Source organism: Leucopleurus acutus (assembly GCF_964270905.1).
Source record: "Leucopleurus acutus genome assembly, chromosome: 2".
NCBI classification, from domain to species: Eukaryota; Metazoa; Chordata; class Mammalia; order Artiodactyla; family Delphinidae; genus Leucopleurus; species Leucopleurus acutus.
In genome coordinates this window covers 158,795,957-158,821,871 of record NC_139143.1, presented here as the reverse complement: position 1 = coordinate 158,821,871, position 25,915 = coordinate 158,795,957, and the positions used below count along the sequence as shown (strand labels likewise).

General features: G+C 53.0%; 1 protein-coding gene across 1 annotated transcript; it reads right to left on the bottom strand.

The window, feature by feature from the left end:
* Positions 1-6,485: 6,485 nt before the first annotated feature.
* P3H1 (prolyl 3-hydroxylase 1) lies at positions 6,486-25,828 on the bottom strand. The gene is made up of 15 exons (XM_082864934.1): positions 25,346-25,828; positions 20,235-20,387; positions 18,699-18,888; positions 18,354-18,485; positions 17,369-17,508; positions 12,748-12,837; positions 12,390-12,442; positions 12,088-12,209; positions 10,293-10,420; positions 10,031-10,126; positions 9,455-9,605; positions 8,208-8,325; positions 7,750-7,825; positions 7,361-7,501; positions 6,486-6,946 (listed from the first exon to the last, which is right to left on the bottom strand). Exons 1-15 carry the CDS (start codon positions 25,808-25,810, stop codon positions 6,791-6,793), a joined length of 2,211 nt encoding a protein of 736 aa, XP_082721060.1. The 5' UTR covers positions 25,811-25,828; the 3' UTR covers positions 6,486-6,790.
* Between the last annotated feature and the right edge of the window lie 87 nt (positions 25,829-25,915).

Genomic DNA, 25,915 nt, shown 5'->3' with positions numbered 1-25,915 from the left:
CTATCCCAGACCCCAGCACTGAGATGATGGACTTTGCCCTTGCACTGCTGATGTGACCCTTGGGGTTTTCTGTCCTCTGACCGCAGGACAGAAAGAAAATGGAATTCCAGTTTGCAGGAGGTAAGACTAGGGTTAGACACTGGGGAGAACTTTTTGGAGTGGGTTCTGAGGTCAGCTATGGAGAGACTGGGTTGGGGAGGGGTGTTGGGGAGTGGGGGTCCTTGGTATCCGGGGCCCATGTGTATCAGAAACAGCAGAGGCCAGACTCAGCGTGGGATCTGTTTGAGATCTGAGGGGGGCAGAAGATGGACCCCATGAAGGCTGGGACAGGGCTGGCCACCAGCCAGCTAGGAGCCTGGCAGGGAGGTGGGAGACAGCACCAACCTTCTGGGATCAGCCTGAAGGAAGGCAGACTGTTCAGCCCCTTTAATCCCCTTGCTGGCTGGCTTAGCAGCTCCTGCTGGGGCCTGAGGCACAGGCCCCTGAGCCCCCAGCTCCAGAACAGCCTGGGGGGGAGCAGTGGCCTCTGCACATTCCCGGGGTTCAGGCTGCCCCCTCCGAGCGCCCCACCTCCCCTCCTCTCTCCCGTCCCAGCTCAGCCCCCTGCAGCAGGGGAATGTTTAACTCTCCTCGACCTCATTAGCAATCCCCTCACGTTCACTTCGGCTCGCCAGGCGTGGGTACAGGGGAATGTCACAACCCCGCTCCCGCCAGCCCCCCGGCGCCCCCTCCAACCCCAGCAGCCCACGCGCCCTTTGCCGGACTGCACTGGGGGAAGGCAGGGTCCCGCCGCAGACCCTGGCCTCCTTGCACCCCCGACCCAGACCCCCTCCGCAGGGACAGCCCCGCCCGCTCCCTCCCTCGCATTCTTCACGTGGCTATGCAAACGAGAGGGTGCCCGGCGCTGCAGACAATGCTGCCCTGTGCGCCCGCCCGCGCGTGGGCCCTGGTATGGCCCGCGGCCCCGCGGCGGCCAGCGGGGGGAGGGGCCTGCCCTCGAGGGGGCGGCGGGCTCTGCTGGGCGGGCCTGCGGTTCCCGACACTGCGCCCCTTCCCTTCCCACCCTCCTCACCCCGGCCCTCCGTGCTGGGAAGGCCGAGCCACGTGGATCTGTGCACACGCAGACCTGCTTCCTGGGGCGGCCTGCGCGTCCCCCAAATCTAGCGGGGCCTGGATCCGTGGTACAGAAGCCAGTCCCGAATTCCGATTCCTCTACCACGGACGGTGAGAGACTGTGCGATGGGGATGAGCAGAGCACACAGCCGGAGCCCAGACTGGAGACTCTCCGGGGCCGCAGGGAGCTCCATTTCTACGCGTTTAACCGTCTAATCCTCAAGGCAGCCCCCTCACGATGGGCGTCCCTCCACGGATAAGGAGCCGAGGCTGAGAGAGGTGACCTACCCCACGCTAGGAAGCCAGGGGCTGGGGGGCTTTCCTATCAGATCTGTCCCCCCCACACCCCGCCTTTCTCAGGAGCGCTGGGAGGGGCGAGGCTGAGCTGGCTGTGGAGCCTCGTCCCACCTCTAAAGGGCACGTCGGCTTCGCGGAGTCACAAGGGAGCTGCCCAATGTCTGAGAGTGTGTGAGGCGCGCGCATGGGGCCGGCGCGCAGCACAGTGATTCCCGGAGGCCGGTGTCCCTCTCCCAGCCTTCCGCAGGGCTCTCTCTGTAAGGAGGATACAGGGGTCATTCCGGTCCTGAGGAGCACCTGAGTCAGGTTTCTGAGCCTCGGGATCTTCAAGGCCACACAGAAACAGAGTGTCAGAGCCACACAGCCCTGGAGACCGGAGACTGCAAGCCCCTCCGCTGACAAATGAGGAGCTGAGAGCCAAAGAGGGGAAGCTAGCCTCTTAGGGTCACACAGCTGCCCCGAGGGCCTGCTCACTCCTCCACCCTGGGCACCCCCAGAGCCCTCCCCCACACCGAGGACCCGAGCCACTTTATGATCCAGAATGAGGCTCACATCTCCCTCGGAAGTGCTTCTTTTTAAAAAAAAAAAAAAAAAAAAAAAATTTTATTGGAGTGTAGTTGATTTACAATGTTATGTTAGTTTCAGGTGTGCAGCAAAGTGAATCTGTTATACAGAAGCGCTTCTGTTTATCCCTTGTGTTATTTGAGGTCTTGAGTCCATTCTACCAAAACAGCCCCTCCTACCCTGATGGCCTTCCCTCATCCATGTTCCAAAGCCCTTTGGAATTCAGATCCCACACCTGGAGTGAAGTTCCCTAACCCTGTGTAGCTTCTCCATCAGGACTCCTACCACCCCAGTGCCCCCCTGCAGTCCAGCGACTCCCAGGCATGCGGGGAGAGCAGGAAGGCTCAGGACCCACCCCAGCCTCCGTTAAGAGCTAACTAGAAACCGCCCTGGGGTGTCACGCTTCACTGTTTAAAAGGTGCTTTCAATTACATTACGAGAAGCTTGGGGTCCTAGCTTTACGTCTGCCACCGAAAAGCTGTGTGATGCTAGGCAAGTCCCTTAGCTTCTCTGGCCCTGGTTCCCAAACTGACAAATAGGGATAATAGCATTCATCTGTCTGGGTCATGAGGGAGTTCGTGAATCGAGATGGGCGAGAAGTGCTTTTGGAAAACATAACATGCCTGAAGGAATGTGGCTAATGAAAGCTCCGTTCCAAAAAGACTGCCTCCTGGGCGGTCTCCCCCTTGGTCCCTCACCCTGGGTGCGGGCGACTGCTGGTGGCTGACGACCCGCTGCCCCTTCCTGCCTGGCAGTGCCCGGCAGGGAGGGTGCTTTGTAGATAGATCTGTGCTGACCACTGACTGATGGGTGTGAGGATGAACTGTTTCTGCCTCCCTCCCAGTGAAACCCTGGAGCGCCCTCCCTGGTCCTTGCCCACTGCCAGTCAGGGGTCCGACTCGGTTGGTTGCCGTCCAGCACATTCTCTGCAAGCCACCACCTGAAACGTTGGAGGCTCAGGAGGTGGTGCTGGTCAAACTCCCCCCAACTCTGAGTCTGACTTTCCTGTGGAATCCCAGGCTTGGAATGGAGAGGACTTGTCCAGGTGGCACAGCTAGAAAGCAGTGCAGCCAGCAGTGTGGCCACCCCAGTGCCCTGCCTGCCCCGGCAGGGTCAGGTGCTCTGATCTGGGATCTGTAATGCTCTTTGCATATTTCCTTTCAAAGCACTTGGTGCGCTGTTCGTTTGCCTCCTTCTTGAGGACTGAAAGCATCTCCCAGCCCTACCACTGGCCCCATTTTTGTGTCCCACGCCTAACCCAGGGTGAGGGCATCTCTGCAGCACACGTGGCTGTCTGGTAGTGCCTTCTTCTCTTCCCCAAACAACCCTGAGCACTGGCTCTCTTTGGCACCCCTGCTGAGAGCTCTGCCAGCTGCCTGGGGTGCCAGAGATGGACGTCTTCCACGTCCACATCTCCCCCGAGTTTGCTGAGTTGCCTCCCGTCCCCTCTAATGCTCCCATGGCTGCTCTCCCTTCACCTCAAGCAGACTTCCCCAGGGCTGACCTGCTCATGCCTGTGTTTTACAAATGGGCCAAGCAATCACAGCATCTCAGCCCGGACCCCGCCATCACCTCCAGCTGCTGGGAGGACTCACCCACCATAATTATATTCACTTATCCCAGTTCTGTTGCCCTTGAAAATGTTTGGCCTTTCATGAGCTAAACTGAGATAGTCTGCTGTCTCTCTGTTTAGCACTTTGAAACTGTGAAGGTCACCTGCGTTGATGTGGAAACTTCTGGAAGACCAGAATCAGGCTGATGGAGTTTTCTGTAATGTTGAGTATCTCCTGTGTGCTAAGCATTGTGCCAGGCTCTCTCTGAGTATTCCCTCACTGATACTCTCAGCCATCCTGGGAGGAAAGGACTGTAATCTCATGTTACTGGTGAGGAAACACACTCAGAGGTCACACAACTGGAAGTGGTGGAAGTGAGTCTGGCCCAGCTCAGCACGTGGGTGAAGCTCGTGCTCTTTCCATTAACGTGGTCCTCTCTTCATACGGCGAGTGGGTCATCCAAACAGGACACGGGATCACCAATGACTAAAGGAATCGTGACTGTCCCTATGGGATCATTCCCATGAGCATACTGACTCCCAGCTTAAAAAAACAACCGTTCCTTCACTTCACATCTCCCTCCAGCTCATCCTGCCCCCCACGGAGATCCAAACTCCTGAGAAGAGTTGTCTATACCCACCAGCACCACTCATTCTCCTCCCCTTCTCACTTGAACTCACTCCAGTCTTTCGTCGACCGGAACATCTCTTGCCAAAGTTCTCCCTGATCTCCGTGTCACCAAATCCAAAAGATGGTTCTCAGTTCCTATCTTGCTCAACCTCTCAGCAGCATTAGACACCGCTGCTCACCCCCTCCTTCCTGAAACACTCTCATCGGCTTCCAGGACTAGGCCTCTTGGTTCCCCTGCTCACGGCTGGTCCTCGTGTCCTCTGTCGGACCCCACTGCCTCCAGAGCCCCAGTTGCCTGCAGCCCGGCCCAGTCTTCTGACTCTTCCTCTGTCTACACTGACCTTAGTCTCCTGGCTTTGAACGCCCCCCAAGTGCTGATGGGGACCCCCAAAGTTCTGGCTCCTACCTCCACCTTTCCTTGAACTCAGAAACCTTTTGTCTCACAGGCTCCTCGAACTTGAGTATAACACATGCAAAACCAGACCCCTGCTTTCCACGCCCCATAACCATCTCACCTGCAGTCTGCCCCGTCACGGGAAAGGGCGACTCCACTTCCCCAACTGCTTAGGCTGAATCGTTCCTTTTTTTAATTTTATTTTTATTTTTGGCCGTGCTCCTTGGCATGCAGGATCTTAGTTCCCCAAGAAGGGATCGAACCAGTGCCCCCTGCAGTGGAAGCGTGGAGTCCCAACCACTGGACCGCCGGGGAATTTCCTAGGCCGAATCCTTCTTTTTTTTTTTTTTTTTTTTTTGCGGTACGCGGGCCTCTCACTGCTGTGGCCTCTCCTGTTGCGGAGCACAGGCTCTGGACGCGCAGGCCCAGCGGCCACGGCTCACGGGCCCAGCCGCTCTGCGGCATGTGGGACCCTCCCGGACCGGGGCACGAACCCGCGTCCCCTGAATCGGCAGGCGGACTCCCAACCACTGCGCCCACAGGGAAGCCCGGCCTAATCCTTCTTGTTGCTCCTCCCCATACCATCCAACTGATCAGCAACTGCTGTCAGCTCTACTTTAATGAGCCAGAACCTGACCTTTTCGCTGCCTTCGCTGGCAACACCTGATCTACAACACCTCTATCTCCCCCGGGGTCTTTGCAGCAGCCTCCGTTCTGCTCTCCTTGTCTCTGTTCTTACCCTTGTGGCCCATTCTCCACATACATTCTTCACTGAGGCCTTTCAAATGTAAGTCAGATGCTCTCACCGCCCTGCTCAAAACCCTCCAAGGGCTCCTGTCCCACTGGGTCAAAGCCCAGGTGCTCTCAGTGGCCGACCAGGCCCCAGGGACCCTGACCTCACTGGCTGCTCTGTGTCAGCACGTCGGCCTCCTTGCTGTTGCCTTCTCCTCAGGGCCTGACCTGCCTTCTTTTCTACCTCAAAGGATTACACACACACATTTATGTGTTTGTTACCTGTCTCCCTTACTAAAATAGAAGCTCTATGAGGGCTGGGACTTGTTTGGTTTGACATCATATTCCCAGCACCAGCACTTAGCTGGTGCTCAATAAATAAACACTGGTTGGTTGAATAAATGGGCTCTCAGGGTGCAGGTTCCCAACTCACGACCCCACTGCATCTCAAGCCCAGGAGGGAGATGGGCTTGTGGCCCGAGGAGCTGAATCTCCAGGTCTGCTCTTACTCCGTCTCCTAGAGGTGTGTGTTGTCCTGCACATGGAAGCCCTGAGGTATGAGGACCCTGAGGCCAGACATCAGAGCAGGATGCATGTGGCCGACACGGGGGCAACATGCCAGAGCACTGCTGACCGCTGCTAGCTGCCAGAGAAGGATTAGTAATAATCCCCGCCATCCACCCAGAGCGTTCCAGTTTACAAAATGCTGTCACGTCGGCGTCGCACGTGGGCCCCACAACTGCCCAGAGGTGGGCAGAGCAGCGATTATGGCCCCCGTTATACATATGACAACCCTGAGGTCCCTGAGGTTAAGGGTCTGGCCTGAGACTGCACAGGAAGTGGCCAAGCCGGGTACAGAGCTAGGCCTCTTCACACCATGCCTGCCACTGCATCCTGCCCAGAGCAATTTTTTTTTTTTTTTTTTTTTTTTGTGGTATGCGGGGCCTCTCACTGTTGTGGCCTCTCCCGTTGCGGAGCACAGGCTCCGGACGCGCAGGCTCATGGCTCACGGGCCCAGCCGCTCCGCGGCATGTGGGATCTTCCCAGTCCGGGGCATGAACCCGCATCCCCTGCATCGGCAGGCGGACTCTCAACCACTGTGCCTCCAGGGAAGGCCCTCCAGAGCAATGTTTATCAAGTGAGGCCTCTGGGGCCAACGGGCATATTTCCACTCTGAACAAACCACCGAGTAAAAAACCACGAATCATTTATTCTTTGGTGGTCTACACAGGCATTAAATACTGTATTGCTGTCACGTGGCTGCCTGTGCAGGCCCCCGGAGTGGCTCTGGGCCTGCGTCCTGAGCCCTTGGTCAGGCCCAGGGGGAGAGGGCCGTCCTGCTATGTCCACTCCAAAGGCAGTAGCACCATGTGGACGGCTATGAGCAGAGTCCCCTCAGCTGGGGGGCAGACCTAAGTTCCCCACCGCTCCTCACCCGAGGCTGGCCAGTCCAGGGTGCAGGACAGAGTTCCTCACGTGGGTCTGATCACCGTCCACATGTGAGCTGTCAGAGCTCATCCTTGTGCCCTGACTCACTGCTGGAGACAGACCCCTGTACGGGCTTGGGGGGCCCCTCCTGGGCTTCTTGGGGCTGTTCATGGGGGAGGTCCGTCTCTTCTGGGCTAAAGAGCATCTTCACCAGGTCATCCGCCTGCACCCTGTCCTGCAAGGACAAACCCCTGGCTGTTCAGAGAGGCCTCTGGACCAGGCACTCACCATCTCTCAGGTGCTACTTCCTGGAGAACAAGAAGGCTCCTCTCCAGTGGCCTCCGAGCTCATCCTAATCCCAGCAGGTCCTACTCCTTGGGCAGAGGCAGCAGAGGTGGTACCCAGCGAGGGACCAAGAACCAGGATCACTCCCCATATTGTCCCCACTGCCCCCCACCTGGAGCCCCATTCCCAAGGCAGGAAGAAGGGCCGGGGACCACGGTGACACAGTGCCGAAGCGAGGAGTCTCTCTGGACTCCCAAGCCCAGTGCTTCTCTCACGTCTAAGCATCGGCAATGGGACTGCGGAAGGTGGAAGCAGAACAAGGGCCCTGCCAGCAACAGGTCACAGCAGCGCCAACTGCACTCACCCGCTCGCTGTGTCGAGCGTCCAAAGTGAACCACAGGGCGATGGCACAGCGCTGCCCTCTGGTGACAGCCTTCACTCCATGCGGGTTTTCTGTGCCCGAAGAGAATCCCACGGCCCTTCCGCACTGGGGCTGCACCTCTGCCTAAAGGGGACGAAGAGGGGGGTACACAGGACAGAGACCATAACCTGCCTTCAGAAGGGACATGGGGTCATTCAGGTCCAGGAGGGGATGGCTCCTCTGCCTGGCTTCCCAAAGACCAGGGCTAAAGAGAACAGGCGACTAGGCAGAGGCCCCCTGGTTTGGGGAGGGGAGTGCTGGCCACCAGGAGGGCCCCCTGCACCTTGAGGTTGTGTCTCCCCTCCCAGGGATGCGGACGAGGGCGCACTCACCGTCACGGTCTTGGCATCTAGTTCAGTGAAAAAAAAGTTTCCTCCGTCGAAGTCTGCGTTCAGGTAAAGAATGGCACTGGGAAAGGCAGAGAGCACCTCGACACCGACTTCCTCTTCCCGCCCCTCAGATACCCACGGCTCCAGTTCCTTTATCTCCAAGTGCTCCCAACCAGCAGCAGGAGGGGGGGGCCTTCTCTGAAGCCTCACGGACACGACTCCTGACCTTCCCGCCTCCCTACCCTCGCCCCTGACAATCCACCATGCCCTTCTCTGGGGTGCTTCTGTACCAAGTCTACCTTTCCCTGTCCTACCCTCACACTGCTCTGTAATGATTCCCGTGTTATCGGACTCCCAATCCAGAGGATCCTGGACGCTGGGAGGAGCTGGTCCCAAACACGCATGTGTTGGGGGAGGGGGCAGGGCACAGGGCCCTGGGGGCCTCAGAGCAGAGCTGGCACCTGTAGTCCCGGAAGGTGTAGGCGGGGGGCTCCTTGATGCACACGAGGGCCTCCGCGTTCAGGATGCAGTTGTCCACATGGACGGGGTGGCTACCGTCCTTCCTCTCGGCCTGTGCCTCTGCGGCCACGGAGACACACGTTAGTACTGGGGCACCTCAGGGGACACTGCAGCTCTCCTGCTGGCATGCGAGGGCAGGGGGGTCACTGCCGACCAGCTTCCCTTCCTCTGGTTGGATCCACGCTCTCCAAGTCTTTAGACACAGAGCAGCAGGCCTAACCTTAAACCCTTAACCTCGGTGAGTAAAAACAAGGCCTCACCCAGCCCTTCACCGCCTGCCGACTCTTCCTGGCTTCCTGGCTTCCCGCTGCCCAGGCCCCTGGGCCCCCACCTGGAGGACGGGACACACACAGTTGCGAGTCTGGCACATTCCTTGGGTGTGCCCAGATTTTGATAGAATTCCAAACTTTCTGAGGGAGAGTAAAGCCCTCTAATCTCTGCTGCCCATCAGGGTCATATCGGCACCAGGGGCCGCTGAAGGCTCTGGCATGACAGACCCGGCTGTGGGTCACGTGTGGTTCCTGGACACTGGCCGTGCCTCACCCCTCCTAGGGAATGCAAAAGGGAACGTGACAGAGGGAGAGTGAACGATGAACAACCTCCAGCCTGCCCTAACTTGTAAAATAAGTAGTTCTCTCAGAAATTTGGTATTTAACAATTAGTGACAGAGAACTTGCAACGCAGATCATGATTCACCTAAGGACACCCGTATGCCCAGTACCAGCGTTGAGAACCACTGACTTACAGGATGCAAAATACTCTTGAATGCAGCGCTCCGTAATTTGGCTTCTGAGGACCTCACCAGTCTTACGTGGCTGCCCCCCGTCCCCCCTTGACCTTATGCTCCAGAAGTGGCCACTTTCTTAGTCCCCCAGCTGCCGGCTGCTCGATGCTTCCACTCCTCTGCTCATGCTGCTGCCTCCGGCTCCAACGTCCTCCCGCTGCCCCGTCTACTCCACAACTCCTATTCATCCTGCGCAGCTCTCATCACCTCCTCTGGGAAGCCCTCCCGACTCCCCGGGGAGACTGACTCGAACTTCCTCTGCTGCACTCATCGCAGTGGTTTACGGTGGTTCCCCAGCAGGATGAAAGGGACCATATCCTGCTCTTCTCCGCGTCCTCTGCATCCAGCTGGTGCCTGTGTGGGCAGTGTGTGCTGCACGGGGGCTGCGGGTTGAGGGAGGCCCACCTTCGATCGCGGTGCGGCACACCAGGTGGGAGTAGGAGAAGTAGAGGGGGCTGTCCAGGTGGAAGTAGGACGCCATGACACGCCGCACCTTCTCCGTCACGTTGTAGTACAGGTGAGCGCTCTGCAGGGGAACCTTCCCTTCCTGTCCCAGCTGCCGAGGAGACCAGTGGTCAGCTATGCTGCACGCTCCTCTGCGGGCCAACAGAGACCATAGGGGCGCCAGGCCCCGCTCCTCGTGCCCGCCAAGGACCAGTCCCTCTGCTTCCCATACACGACTCTCTGCCATCGCCCCCTCCCCTCACCTTCACATTTCTCTTTATGAGTAACCTGAAGTGCAGCGGTTCTTCAGAAAGCGCTCTCGAGCTTGGGTATCAGTCTTGCTTGCCTCATCATTACACTAATAGCCACGGTTCAGAAGTCAAGCTCACCCAGCATGGTTTATCCTGCCTCCGTGGCAGCTGGAACGCTGACAGGCGGACACTTTGACCTTTCCTACCACCATCTCCAACTCCTCCCCCAGAGCCTGCGCATCCCCCTCCCCCTTCTCCACACTCTAGAACAGAGTACTGACCCTACCTTGAGGGCCTTGAAGACAGTGACGCCATAGAACTTTTCGCTGGGAGTGTGCGGGGAGGTCTGACCCCGGTAGCCATCTCCTAAAGTTGCTGCTGCCTACGAGGCCCCAAAAACAGGTGGAGTTAGCCAGGCAGCTGAGGGCCCAAGAAGAGGTGGTCGACTGCCCGCAGCAAGGGGCAGGCAATCGTTCAGCACCTAAGAGGCACCTAGTCGGGGGAGGCTGGGCCCTTAGGGAGATGGCATGGTCACCGGGTTCCCTCACATTGGTCAGTCTCTGCAGCTCCCGGCACTCATCCTCAGAGATTACACCATCCATCACCACCCGCTGGGAACCGTTCAAGACTTTTGAGGTCATGGTGAGTCTGATACCGTCATAAAGCAGGGGGCCACCTGCAAAGCAATAACACCGGCTAAATCCAGCAGCAGTTCTGTCCAGACACTCTCCATCAGATATTGCCTTGCTGTAAGGAAGAGAAATTCCAGGTGTTCCCCGTTCACCAGAGAAACCTCCCGTTTGGTCGCTTCCAAAGGTAGGGTGGTCCAGAGGTTGGAACTTAGAGCTGAAGGGCAGGAGATCCAAGTCCTGGTCCACAGCTGTTGACTCCTGGGCTTTCACGCATTGTTGAGGAAACATCATAAAGACATTCCTAAAACATGAGTTCAGGACCAGAAAGAACTGGGTTTGACTCCTGGATCCTCCACTTACTAGCTGTGTGACCTTGGCAAGTTACTTAACTTCCCTGAGCCTTATCTCATCTGTAAAACAGCATCTACTTCGTAAGTTTGATGTAAAGAACGGTAAGACAACTTAAAAGTTTAGCACGATACTTGGCATCTAGTAAATGCTTAAAAGTTTAGCTACCATCATATCATCATCTATTTAAAATGAGGATCTTACAATCTGCCCAACCCACTTCCCAGGCGATTATGAGAATCAAGAGAAATAACAGGGTGAAAGCGCTCTGAAAACAAAGGAATGCTGGACAAATTCTTTAACATGCTAATCTCATTAAATTAAGCACTTGTTAATTGAAGCAACTGTAGAGTAAAGGCCAGCCTTTCTCTCTTCTATTTCTCCTGGTGTCTCCCTGTGCTGGGGACAAACCACAGACCCAATTCCACTCCATCTGTTATTTACTGAGGCCTCAGCGTGTGCCAAGCACTGTGCTAGAAAAGGCAAGGGATTAACACCTGAAGACAGTACCTGTTCCAACAGGTACACACATGACCAACATAAGGCAGACCTTGTGAAAGTACAAAGTGCCTTGGAAGTTCAACAGAAACGGGGATGGGGATCCCAACTGGCCTGGAGTTTAAGAAAGGCTCTGTAGGGTGGATCTGAGACGCCTCACGGGGAGAGATGATGGGAAGTGTATAGGAGGAGGCATAGGCCTGAACAAAGACTTGAGAGCAGAGAGCGGCCCAAGGACAAAGAGAAGGTATAAATGGGGAAGGGCAGAACATACGGTTACAGGGGCAGGCAGGGAGGACGGCATCAGAGTCCCTGTGTTTGGAAGACTGGTCTAGCCCCCAGGTGGGAAGGGGCAAGGACAGATTGGAGGAGGAAAGATGAGTGCAGAGAGGAGGGGCTGGGGGCCTGATGCACGCCTGAGGCCATGGGACAAGAAAAGGGTTGGGGAGAGAGAAAGAGAGCAGAGTCCTAACCGGCAGGACCCCCCCAGAGGACTGGAGGGGATGGGCAAGGGGGCACCAGAGGAGACCTGAAGATTTTGAGGCTTGGTAACAGGACAGCTGGGAGAAAACAGTTTGGGGGTAAGGAGAGAGGACAAGTTTTCTCCTATAAATACTGAAGCAAACTAAACTAGTGTCACTGTGACTCAGGAGTCTTACTTCTTAACCAAAGGCCAGTTCTCAGTGCTCTTTGCAGGTGGAAGTCCCGTGGGTGAGGGAAGAAGGGCCACGGCGGGGGTGAGCCCTGACCCGTGCCAGCTCGCATCCTGAGGCTGCTCTCTAAGGGGAGCTGCCCAGCTAACATGGGGACCCCCAGCCTCGCTGCCTCCATGACAGCCGAGGTGGCCCCACGCTCGTCCTCTCACCTTCCTGGGTCAGCCTGTTCACGTCCAGCGACTCCTTGGTCTTCTCTTCCACGAGGGTCTCAATCTCCTTCATAAGGTTTCCGATCTCCTGGGAGATGCGGGCGGCTGTTTCCCGTTCTGACCTGTGAGCACAGCCAGTCTGAGGGCTGTATTCCAGGGCCAGCCCAGGCTCCCACCCCAGCTTCCCAGACTGGACCTGCCCACCCCTTGCCAGGAGTTCACATCTGCCTCTGCCTGGGCTCAGGAAGCCTCAAGTGCTTCATCACACCGATCCAATCATGCAGTTTCTTCAAGGCCCTCACTTCTGTTTCTCTTGCAGTCTCTTGGGAATCACCTCTTCTGGAGTCCATGAATCCTAAAAGCAGAGTAGGAAAAAATGAACAGTGTCGGGTGACCTGCTGAATCTTCCAGGTCTCGATGCACATACTAGGGCCTACAGGGAATCCACCTTCTCACCGGCCTCCTTTCAGGAGATAAAGTGAGAGGTCTCTGGAACTGAGTCACCTGTACCTGGCTGCCCAGAATTCCCCGTCTCTCGTCCACGCAGATCTCCTCTTTGGCTCAACCCCGCAACTGCCCTCTCCCCAGAGGCACACGGTGTACAGCTCAGCCCATCCCTTGCATCCCCGCCCCACTCCGGCTCCCTGCACCCTGGCTCACCGGGTCAACAAAGGGAATTCCAAAAACGTCATAAGCGAAGAAGAGCAGTTCTTTCTCCAGCAGGCTTCGCTGGTGGTACTCCTGGGCACTCTGAGGAAACGCAGTGGGAGGGACGCCCTGGTACTCAGCCCTGCCGCCGACTCTAGCCTGCACTCCCCACCCCTACGTGCCACACTGTTGCCCCCCGTGCGACCCAAGGCTTCCTCTCCCACTATCACTAGTGTGTCCGTCCCCCCGTTTGGGATAAAAGCCTCACGTCTGTGCTCAAGGGTTCCTCTTGCCTGACACAAGCAGCCCCTCTGAGGGTGGCATAGCCAGGCTTCCCTTATAGGGAAACAGCCCCCTTTCCTTCCCCTGCCGTTAATCTCTGAGGCAGAAAACCTGAGGATTCTCAGGAAATACTCTTTAAGGAAGGAAAATTACTCCTTCTTGACTTCCACAGGAGTTCAACACACAGGGGAAGAAAAACCTAGGTGTTAGGTGACTCCTGCGTTATTCATTTAATCTTTACAGCCACCTTGGAGGTTGATGAGATTATCCTCATTTTACAGACAAAGACACTGAGGTACAGAGGGGATATGCAACTTGTTTGAGGTGACACTATAGGAGATGGTAGAGCAGGGACCTACATCCAAGCCTGGGTCTCTCCAATCCTAAAGCCCACGTGCTTTTTCCTATGCCATCTGCCTCCCCTCAGACTTGGAGTGGACGGTATCCCTCCCGGGAGTTGGGCCAGTGCAGGAGCAGCTGGGTCCAGCATCCGGCCATTCCCACACGTGCTCAGTGGTAGGGCTTACCCAGGGCAGGGAAACTAAGTACCTTCTGGGGTCACATCTTTCCCTAGGTGCCCTGCTAGTCTCCCAGCAGCAGAAGAAGGAAGGAAAAGAAAAAGAAGACATCATCAGTTGAAATAAAAGATGAGGGCAATAAGGAAAACTTTGAAGGCGTCAATGAGGCCTATGTCACCTCTTGTATTTACCTAAGAGGAAGATGGAAATTTTCTCCTAAGGAGTTTAAACAACTGGCCTCCCTCACCTAGTACTGGACACCAAGCTAGGCATGTGTCATCTCCTTTAACCCTCTCCAGCTGCTCTATGAGCCTGCCAGGAAGCAAGTCCCACTTCTACCATTTACTCATTCAACACTGACGTACTGAGTATCAGCTATGTGTCAGAACTGTGCCGGCACTGGAATAAAGCAGGGAAACAGAGATTCCGGTCACCATGGGCAGCCATAGGCTGCTACACAAGTTAACTCATTTCCTGGAGCCTAAATGTCCTCATCTCGAAAATGGCAAGAATAGCGCCCACCTCACGGGGTGCCTGTGATGATTAAATGCGATGATGGGTATAAACCACCTAGCTCAGCGCTTGGCCTGGGACAGCGCTCAACAGATGTTAGTTACCTTCTTTCCAGAAGGGCAGTTCTAGTTAGAAATGGTAGACTGACCACTTATTTTCCCTTTCTGCCCCAGACTCACTAATATGACTATAAAGGGTCAGGGGGAGGGATCTTAACCAAGCAAAGAGACTAGGAGACGCGCCATCTCAAATCCAGACAGTCACCATCTAGCGGCCCAAGAGGACAACGACAAGGTAACCAGTCTCCATATGGGAGGGGGTGGCAAGAGGAGGGTTATTAGAGACTCTCAGGATTGCGGATCCAAGAAGGAAGAGCCTTGGTTTTCTTTTTTTTTTTTTTTTGCGGTACGCGGGCCTCTCACTGTTGTGGCCTCTCCCGTTGCGGAGCACAGGCTCCGGACGCGCAGGCTCAGCGGCCATGGCTCACGCGCCCAGCCGCTCCGCAGCATGTGGGATCTTCCCGGACCGGGGCACGAACCCGCGTCCCCTGCATCGGCAGGCGGACTCTCAACCACTGCACCACCAGGGAAGCCCGAGCCTTGGTTTTTAACTTCAGGGTAGGTTGATGACCCCACCTCACTGGGTTGTTACGAGAATCAAACGAAAGAAAAGCTATGAAAAATTTTTGTAAACTATAAAATGCCACGCACATTTGAAGGGTGCTTATTTTCCACAGTAAGCGCCACACAACCAGAACGGGAGGTCTGTTACTGCCGCATCATCCACCTGCTTCTCCCAGTGAACAGAGGAAAAATGAGCCACCCTGGGCTGGAGTGCGGGCAGGGCAGGAGGCTGTGAGGGCGGAATCCTGCCACCTGCGTGCCCCGCGGCCAGCGCCGTGCACGTGTCTCCCAGGCTGGGAATGTGGTGCCTAATTAGACCCTGAGAGGAGGGAGGCATGAACCCCTGGCCCACCGCCAGTCCCACCTCTCCCCTCCTCCAGCCGCCCACCTCACTCAGGCCTCGGTGGCTCTCTCTGCACCATGACGGCCTCCGGCACCTCCCATTCTGAGCCCTGCCCCATCACATCACATCAGGCTGCTTAAAACCCTCTGACGGCTCACCACTGCCTGCCTCACACAGTAGGGTCCAAGGTCCTGGAGAGGCACTCAAGACCCCTCAAAAATCTGACCCTCCCGGGCCTCATTGCCTGCAACTCCCCAGTACCATCTTCCGTTCACATGGGACTGTTGTCCAGGTGGTTTGCATATGCTGCTCTCCATCTAAAAGGCCCTTCTCTGACTCGTTCACCTACTAAAGGCTTTTAAAACCAACTGTCAACACCACTGCCTCTTGTGAAGCCTTCCCGGACCCGCCAGTTGCTTACTTTTCCTCCGTGCTCCCACTCTAGCTCGCGGACCCCTCTACTATGATATTCACCACAGCATTTTACAGATCTCGGATTGTACGCCTTTCCAGGGCGGTTTTAGATGGCATTCAAAAAGACATGAAAGTAGTACAAATGTAGCTAAAAGAAACCCCCGGAGTATCGATAGACATACATAGAAATGTTCAGTCCTCCCCCACCTAGCCCCTGACCCACAGGCCCATGCCTGGGGGTGGGGGGGTTAATCCTGATGAACAGTTTCTTACCACTCTGTGCAGAAAGTTAAAAAACTTCAAAATATATATGTACTACCAAAAAATGTAAATAGAATACCACTACAGTCCTATATCTTCTTTTTCTTTACCTAAAATTACCTCATGGAGACAATTTCATATTGGTGCGTAGGAATCCACTCAGGCAACATAATGGTTACCTTGTATGTCATTGAATGAACGTGCCGATTTTATTTAACCAGTTCCCCAAATTGATAGCATTGAGCTTGTTTCCAGTTTTTTGCTTTTAGCGGCGGACTTCTGATGCACATCTGTGCACGTTTACCTTTGCACGCTTGTGTAGTACAGCCAAGGGTGAATCCCCGGCAGTCAGATCTCTGGGTACATGAACAGTACAGTTTGCAGCCCTACCAACAGCCCAGGGGTGTGCCTGCATTCTCACCCCCTACATGTGTCCGATAGACTTGTTGCATACACAACTGAGGGGCCTCTAGAGTCACTGTAGCTATCTAACTTTTTTTTTTTCTTTGACAAAAGGAAAAACTGATCCAAAGTTACAGCTATTTTTACAGACTGTAAGATTGGGTTGTGGAGAGGCCAGCAGGACACAAGTGATTGAGGGCCACAGCGACAAGCCACCCCATCTCAGGAGGTGGCTGAAGTTAGAGGTAAGAAAACCCGCCAGCTGCTACTATGTACCATCAGCAAGACCCCTGTGATGCTACCTGTCCACACAACACTTTGTACAGCACCTGTCAGCTCACTATCTCATTTGACCCTCACACTTGCCGTGTTGAAGACACAGCAAGAACCATAATCCTATTTTACAGAAGGAGAAAATGAGACTCAGAGGGCAGTGCAGCATGACTAAGATTCCACATGATGTGTCAAAAATCACATGGCTAGTAAGTAGAGGAGCCAGGAATTGAGTCCAGATTAGTGACTTCAAATCCACCTCGTTGTTCTGGGCTCAAGAAGGAGAGGATCTAGGGCCTGTGCAAGGCATATGTACAAATATCGAGGTTCGCAGTATTGAACTTCATTAAGTTAAAAACAGAGAACTTTTCATGTTTTTAATACAAAAAAGATACCCATTCACTGCAGGGAATTTAGAAAATATAAAGGAGCAAAACACAAAAATCACCCGTAATTCCAGAAAAAGCCATTGTGAAGTGAACAGCACAAAGTGCAGTCCCCCCGGCACTGCAGGCGTGGGCCTGCTTCCACTTCAGTGCCTTTCGTTTTACTCTTTCTATTACATAGATTTTTCTCCTTGTTTGGGAGTGAGATGGGTATAATGCTGAAACAGGGAGAGACAGAACAATGGCAGAAAGGAGCGGGGGCGGGGAAGAAAACCGAGGCAGAAAAGAGGTGAGTGAAAAAAAAATTTAGTATGAAGTAGAAAATGATATATCTTGGCCAAGTCAAGTCTCAGAGTGGAGGTGCTGAGAAAGGGAAAGAACATGGCTGCTTTGCAGTTCTGCTTTTCCCTGCCGACTCGGAGCACAGACTTCGGGGCCCAGATTGTGCTTATTAAGGTACTGGCTTATTCCCCGCTTTCTGTGCACTCACACCCACCCAGGCAGCCTGCCCCCACCCCTCACTGCCCGAGCAGCCCCGGCTCCTCCTCCTCTACCCCACTCTCTGCTTTCTGGTCTGGGTTCAGCTGGCAGCCACCCAAAGTAATGCAAGTCTCTCACCTCACGGGGGCCGATGGATCTGGCTTGCTCTTCTCCAAGCATGGCTGTGTAGTAGGCCAGATTCTGGCTCATCACCTCATCATTGGGGAAGAAGAGGAGATAGGTCTTGGCACATTCAATGGCCTGTGTGTAATTCCTAACTGCAAAGGGGAAAAAATGGCTGAGAAGAAAGCATCGAATCCTGGGTACCATGAACCGCCCAGTGTTCAGTCTCAGCACAGCTCGAGGCAATGATGACATGGCAAGGGGGCACCAGCTACATAACACGACTGCCTGATTTGGCGGGAGAAGTTGCAGAATAAATGATAGAATATACGATTGATTTTTAAGGTGCTCAGTGTCTGCAAGTAATTCAAACATTGGCCCTAATATTCCCAATCAGTAGACCAATTTCAGGAATATTCCCCTGTCTTCCTACCTTTTCTTCCCTATGGATTTTCAGAAGAGAAGGGAAGATTCCAATAGCAGATTGTCTCTTTCGCAGAGCTCTTGTTGATATGTGTTGGTCTCCTCAACCATAAAAGTGTATATTCTTGAATATGCTGTGATGCTTAGCACACAGTGGGGACTCAGTAAAGACCCGCCGACTTGCTGCTTTTCTGGATACTGACAGCCCCCTCACCCCACCCCAGAGCATCAGTGCTACATGAGGGAGAAGGGCGGGGAAATGCCCTGTGAGCTGGTTTAAATGGAAGCACACCCTTGCCTTTACTATAACTTAACTCAGGTGCAAAATGAGATTATAAATGTTATAGAGGGGACCAGAGGGTGAGGCCCTAGAGTCTCCCTCCCCAGCTTCTCAGGCTGCTGGTACTGCTTCTTGGAAGGTGGCTTGTAACAGGGTATTCAGGGATCACCTGGCATGGTGCCTGCCAGAGCCCAAGAGAGAAACCAAACAGCCTGAAGAAGCACAGTGGCCATGATCCCTGCCTTCCTTGCTTTTGGCTTAGCGAAAAGCAGCTGAGAAAGAGAAGGGAGGCCTTACTGTTGTAGTAGGCAAACTGCAGATAATTATAATGCGATGGGAGGAAGTCTTCAAAGGGCTTCTCTCGACTTGGGTGGGAAGCAAGCTCGGTGACACAGTTCTGCTTACAGCTGAGGACCTGGACGTAATGGTCTGAAAGGAATCGAGGAGAGGGAAGAACCATAAGGTCAATTTCCAGGATTCAAGTGCTGCTTAAGATGAACAAATTCAAGTGGAAGCGATTTTCAGTCAGATTCCCGGATTTAAGAGATTCAGGAATGAGGCTGAAGATGCTGTGTCTGCAGAATCACGTTGTTGCCCTCAGAACCCAGAGGCCTGGCCGAGCGCTGGGTTTGGGGCCCGCACCTGTGATGGCCTGGAAGAGGTCGGCGTTGTATTCCAGGTAGTTGTATCCATCGTAGTCGTAGGGCCCTTCACAGAGGGCACGGCACTCCTCGTCTGCCGCGAAGTACTCCCGCAGCGCCGTCTCCAGGTGGGGCACGGCTTCCTGCAGCTGCTCCTCGGAGTAGAGGCGCACTCCCAGCCGAAACTCATGCTACTGGGAGGAAGGGGTACTCAGATGCAGGGCAGACTGCAGACAGTCCTTCCTCCTTGCCCACGGCCACCTCCACGGGCATCCCCGTAGCCCTCTCAGGTTACGGATGGAAAGGGTGGCTGCTACACAAAGAAAGCCTGCTGGAAATGGTCTTTACTTAGTCAGTCTTTACATCTGACTTTCTTTTGAAATTTGAAAACATTTAGCTCAATCTACTTGAAAGATATATGGGAATTCACTGTCATTTTCTTGCACTTTTTTTGTGGGGCTGCAAGTTTTCAAAATAAAAATTTAATAAAGGAAATTTTAACTCTTAGCTATCAGAATGTGGTTTGAGGTGATGAAAGCAATCTTTCTAGCAGTAAGGACGGATTTGGGCTGCTGCAGCTGATTACAGACTTTGCTTCTGCTCTCTGTGGGACATGGCTCCCTTCTTGCGGACAATAACCATTTTCATTTGTCACAGAATCACTAAAAAAGAAAAAAAAAGAAAAAAATCCTAACTGTGTAGAGTTGTATAATGTACTAGATGTACACAGTTTACTTTTAAAAGTCATTTTGATGTTGTTTCTAATATGCCTATTTCTAAACTACAACATATGCCCTTTATGTAAACGCTATATCGGGACTTCCCTGGTGGTCCAGTGGCTAAGGCTCTGTGCTCCCAATGCAGGGGGCCCAGGTTCAATCCCTGGTCAGGGAACTAGATCCCACCTGTGGCAACTAAAGATCCCGTGTGCTGCAACGAAGATTCCCCGCAGGCCACAACTAAGACCCGGCGCAGCCAAATAAATAAATATTTTTAAAAAATGCTATGTCATCATAGACAATACCTCTTATGGGACACAGACTTTTCCTGCTAAATAAATAGAATAAGAACATTGAGGAATACTGTACCACTCACTGTAGTGAAAAGCAAAAACCTACATGACCAAAAAAATTTGACAAGTAAATGAATACGATGTGTGCCTAAGAAGGATTGTCATGCACCCACTAAAAATTGTGTTTTCAAAGAAAATCTGAAGACATGAGAAAAGACGCATCAGCATCATATGTCAGTTCAAAAGGGATGATGAAAAATACATACACAATATGATGCCAAATTAGGTTTAAAAATTAGAAATACTGAAGACTTAAAAAATACGCCAAAATATCAACTACTGGTTTTCTGAAGGTGGCACTATTATAGATGATTACTTTCTGTTTTTTACATATTTGCATTTTTCTAATGTTGGACAATGAACATACATTACTTCTGTAATCAGAAAGCAACCCTAGTGAATGTCACTATAAACAGAAAGAGCGAGAGAAAGGGATAGCGTTTTTTGTTTGTTTTTTGTTTTCACCATGTGGGGTTTGGCCTCAAGATCCTTGAAGTCGGCTTCCTTCACCCCAGACATGGTTTGGTAATAGTCCAGGTTCTGACGCATCTCCATGTGCTCAGGGTTGCCCACGAAGAAGGTATGAGCTGCTGCTACGGCTTTCTCCAACTTGTTTATCTAAGGGTGAAGAACAAGAACATGGTTGTCACATCCAAACCTTGATGGTTTGTGTCCAAATGTGCAGTTCACAGTAAACAGGAAATCCCCGCCTCCCTGAGCCTTCCACTCAGTGTGCCTCAGCCCCTGCCAAGCCCAGAAAACACACCTATTGCAGGAACTACATACCAGAGATTAGAAGCACGGGGCCCTGGGCAGGTTTTCAGCTATTTCCCAAATCAGCATTAGAGATTCCTCAAATTACAGGAGGCAATGCTTCAGAAGTGTAAACATTCTATTCTAAAACAAAGGTGGTATTGTAGGGGGAAAGCTATGGAAGACTGACTGCCTAAATAATATACTCTTGAGCTTTGGATGAGGCGACTAAGCTGAAGAAAGTCTAAGGAGTCAAGGATTGAGGGGTAGGGGAGAAACAGCAGTTAACAATTAGACCATGCCAAAGAAGCTGCCTGGGGGGGGGGAATATATATATATATATATATATATATATATATAATGTATATATATATATATAAAATGTATATATACACATATAATGTATATATACATATAATGTATATATATATATTTTTTTTTTTTTTCCTCTGCGTACGTGTTTTTGACACATTCAGGGAAAAGGTGGGTGGCTGAAAAGTCTTAAGATCCTATACAAAATCCAGACATGGCATCTTCTGACTTTTCAAAGCCCAGGGCTCATGAGGTTAAAATAAGTGGCTATACAGAAATCTGAGGGGGGAAAATGTGCTACAGGTCACAATCATGCCCATAGCAATGGACTCCAGCATATCAAAATTATACAGCTTCATATGTAGAATCCAAAATAAATCACTAGGTGGGTCTGCGCGGGTCTCCAAGCCGCCTGCCTGGCAGCGGAGAGGTCACGGCGTGAGGCCGCCGCCACAATCGCCGCGAGGTCGGAGTGCTGGGCTGCACTGTGGCCTACTGCCGGCAGGAAGGGAAGGATCGAATCGTATTTGTGACCAAAGAAGACCATGAAACTCCAAGCAACGCGGGGCTGGTGGCCGACGACCCCAACGATCCGTAAGAGGAGCACTGACGGATCCTGCCCAATGGAGACCTCAGCTGTAACTGCCCGTGCCTTGGGGGCATGGCCAGTGGCCCGTGTGGGGAACAGTTCAAGGCGGCCTTTTCCTGCTTCCACTGCAGCACAGAGGATGTCAAGGGGTCGGACTGTGTAGACCAGTTCCACGCCATGCAGGAGTGCATGCAGAAGTACCCGGACCTCTATCCCCAGGAGGAGGACGAGGAGGAGAAGCCAGCAGATCGATTGGAGGAATCGGCTGCTTCTGAGGTCGCCGTGACCAAAGAACAGAAGGGGTCCAGCTAATGAAGGCCTGGGGCGCTGGGCTCCAGCCTCCTTCAGAGTGTATGAACCTCTCCAAGGAAGTGTCTCTCCCTCTGTTTTTCTGTGCGTGTAATGTACAAAATAACGTATTGTGCTGATCAGGGGGCTTGGCCCCTTGACATATACACTGAAAAATGGGTTGTGTGTACGTGTATCTCACATGAACCTAACAGCGAATGTAGCTGCCACTTCTGAATTCTCTTCTCAGATTGTCCTGAATGTTGCCACTTTGAAATAACGTGCTGAATAATCTCAGCAACCAAAAATCATTATCTGAGAGTGTCTCTTGTGAGTGAGCTGATTTATTCTGATTCATTGTATCCCTTTTAGTAGATTTTATACCCAGTTGGAAAGTGAAATAGAAACAAAACATCTTCCTTTAAAAATGCTGGAGCGAGGCTTCCCTGGTGGCGCAGTGGTTGAGAGTCCGCCTGCCGATGCAGGGGACACGGGTTCGTGCCCCGGTCTGGGAAGATCCCACATGCCGCGGAGCGGCTGGGCCCGTGACCCATGGCCGCTGAGCCTGCGCATCCGGAGCCTGTGCTCCGCAACGGGAGAGGCCACAACAGTGAGAGGCCCGCGAACTGCAAAAAAAAAAAAATGCTGGAGCAGGGCCATTCCTTGTAGAAGAGGCAGGATGATCAGCCCTTGAGTATTCGACGAAGCGCTATGCTCCATTTCTGATATATTTTGGTTTCCAGTTTGCATTGAGCTCCAGGTTTTCTACGTTTGGAAAACAGAGCTTTGGACCCTCTGAGTGACTCCCTTTGTAAGTGAAGAGAAAGGCTGTTTTTTTCTGTTCTTGTTATTCCAAAAGCCCTGGTTTGGGGTCTGTGTTCACACTGGCTCTGTCTCAGCCTGTTCAGATGCAATGTTCTTGAGAGGTGGGGACCTAATCATTACCAAAGTAGCACCCGAGAGAGGAAACGGTATCAATTAAAAGGAAAACATGATTTTTACCTGAAAAAAAAAAATCACTGATGATCTAATGATTAATTACATGGGTTGTGGTGTCAGACTGGTGACAAAGGTAGGTTTAATTATTCACTTGTTGGGGCTTTAGGCAAGTTAAAGTTTACTCTCTAAACTCAGTTCTCTAATCGGTTATCTGAAGATAGTACTCACTACCTCACAGGATTGCTGGGAAAGTTAAATGAGAGGATATATATCCAGCTTCTAACACATGGTTCTGGGCACATATTGAGTGCTTAATAAATGTTAGCTTGGGCTTCCCTGGTGGCGCAGTGGTTGAGAATCTGCCTGCCAATGCAGGGGACACGGGTTCGTGCCCCGGTCCAGGAAGATCCCACATGCCGCGGAGCAGCTGGGCCCGTGAGCCACAACTACTGAGCCTGCGCGTCTGGAGCCTGTGCTCTGCAACAAGAGAGGCCGCGATAGTGAGAGGCCCGCGCACCGCGATGAAGAGTGGCCCCCGCTCGCCGCAACTAGAGAAAGCCCTCGCACAGAAACAAAGACCCAACACAGCCAAATAAATAAATAAATAAATAGCGTTCCCTTTAAAAAAATAAAATAAAATAAATGTTAGCTCAATAAATGTAAATCCTAGCACATTAGTAATATGCTAAGAAAAATATTTTTTCTTTTCTGATCATCAGTACTAGTAAATGCACACTAAACAAGAAGTCAGCCCTGGCTGTGACCCCCAAATAGCTAGGTGACCCACGGTCAACAGTCGCCATCTCTGTACCTCAGTTGCCTTAATTATAAAATTAGAAATTCTCTCAAGTCTGTCCCTTTTATGGATTGATTCTCTCTCCCATATCTTTCAGGACTGCTCTTGCCTTTCTCTGTTCTCCATCTCCACACCCCTCACCCCACCCCCAGCCCTTCTTTACCCTCTAAGCACGAAGCACCTCATTTCTTTCTCTTATGTGGACAACTGAAGTCATCTCCTAATGGTTCACCCTGCCACCACTTTCTCCTTCTCCCAAGGCCTACGTCACATGGCTTCCAGAATTAGCATTCTACAGCCCAGTTCTGACGATGGCTCCTTGAAGCCTGCAGAATTCTCTTGCCAGTCTGGCCCCACTCTATCGTGGATGGCCATCCTTCCTCTCCTCTAACAATATTTGAGATCAGCTTCAAATGTCACCTCTTCTTTCAAGTCTAACTTCTCTGACACAAAGCTAGATTCCTCCTCCTTTGTGTTCCCACAGTTGGATGTACATACCCTTTCAGTAGCCCTTACTACTAAAGTGACTCTTAACAGCAAAGCAAGGTAACACAAAAAAATATAAAGTCAAGCATTTTAATTACCTGTACAAGAAGTGGGATGTAGTAAGTATTCAGTAAATGTCAAAGAATTTTTAAAAGTGCTGTTAAGTGACATGACCAAAGACATAGCCCAATTATTTTGGTTTCAAGTCCAGCACTCTTCTGGGAAACTAGGAGGAATGGACCAGAACTGTGTAAGCATAATGCTTGTGGAAAGGCAGAAATTTGAGGTCCCCAAGATTTTCTAAGTCTCTCTTTAGGTTGAATTGAAGGTCTGTTAAACTATGGATATCATAGATACCCGGCACAGCTCCTTCTTCCTCTTTTTTTTCTTAAATTAATTAATTAATTTTTGGCTGCGTTGGGTCTTCATTGCTGCGCACGGGCTCTCTCGAGTTGCATCTAGCAGGGGCTACTGTTCGTTGCAGTGTGCAGGCTTCTCATTGCGGTGGCTTCTCTTGTTGCGGAGCACGGGCTCTAGGCACGCGGTCTTCAGTAGTTGTGGCATGCAGGCTCAGTAGTTGTGGTGCACGGGCTTAGTTGCTCCGCGGCATGTGGGATCTTCCCGGACCAGGGAACGAACCCATGTCCCCTGCATTGGCAGGCAGATTCTTAACCACTGCACCACCAGGGAAGTCCCTCCTTCTTCCTTTTTTCCCCAACAAAATGGGCTAATAACAGCACTTACTTTACAGGATATTGCCAGGATCTGGGCAAATGAATTAATAAACGCAAAGTACTTAATAGTGCCTGAAAGTATGTGTTGGCTCTCATTATCATCATAAATCAGAAGCACTCCAAATCTATGTATACACTTGGACTTAAGGCACTCTGGAATTCCTAAAAGTACTCATTTTCTTTGGAAACCTGACCGACCAGCCAGAGGGTCCCTTACAGGGAGGGGCCAGACAGCCTCTACTGGCGACGTGGCAACCTCATGTCCTGAAAGAAAGCTGTTGCACTCGGGCAGCAGGAAAAGCATCACTGAAGAGCGAACCGGAAGGAAGATACTGTAGAAAGGTCTTAGCTTCTCACTCGGTAACTTACAACAAAATTAGGATCAGAGACCCAACTGTCGCTGTAGTTCCCTCTAAGAGGCCTCTCGGGGAACACAAGACCAAGTTTTGCTTGGTCTGTGCCTTAACCCCGGCTGGATCTTTGGGGTCACCATCTGCCTATGCGAACCGGAGAGGCTGGTCTCCCGGCAGGGTCTCTGCTCTCCCTGGATCCGGGAAGAGCTCCCTGGCCAAGACGCCACTTTCCCTCTCCGCGAGCACTTCCCTGGCCCCCCAAGTTCCCCCGGGCCAACCACACCCAGAAGGACCCCGGCCGCCCCGGGGCCCAGGCAGATCTGCACCTTGAAGTAGGCGACCTGTAGGTAGTTGTATGGGCTCCGCTTGCTGAACTCCAATTCCAGCTCCTCGCTGAGCGAGTGGGTGGCCGACGGCCCGAGGCAGCGGCGCAGGCAAGCGGCGCGGCGCAGCAAGCCCCCGAAGAAGCGTAGGTCGTGCAGGGCGGCGGCGCCCGAGGCCTGCGCCAGGCTGTGGGGCGAGTCCCGGTCCAGCTCCCATGGGAGGTCGGCGGCACACCGGGTGCGGCAGCGCAGGCGAAGGGCGCGCAGGGCGGCCCGCGAACGCAACGCCCGCTCCATGCTCAGAACCACCCCGGCCCAGTCACCGCGAGCATAGGCCGCGGTCCCCTCCGCGAAGAGCAGATCAGGCGCCGTCATGTCCCATTCCGCCTCGGACTCCGCCTCGGCCCGGCAGGCAGAGGTGGCGACCGCCAGCAATGTGGTCAGCAGCCTCAACGAGCGCGCCGCCATGGCCGCTCAGACCTAACGGGACCGCTGGTCACCGGCCAGGGAGGCCAGGGAAGCCCGAGTCCCACCCCCGGGAATCCCCGCCCCGGAGTGAAGCCCCGCCCCGGA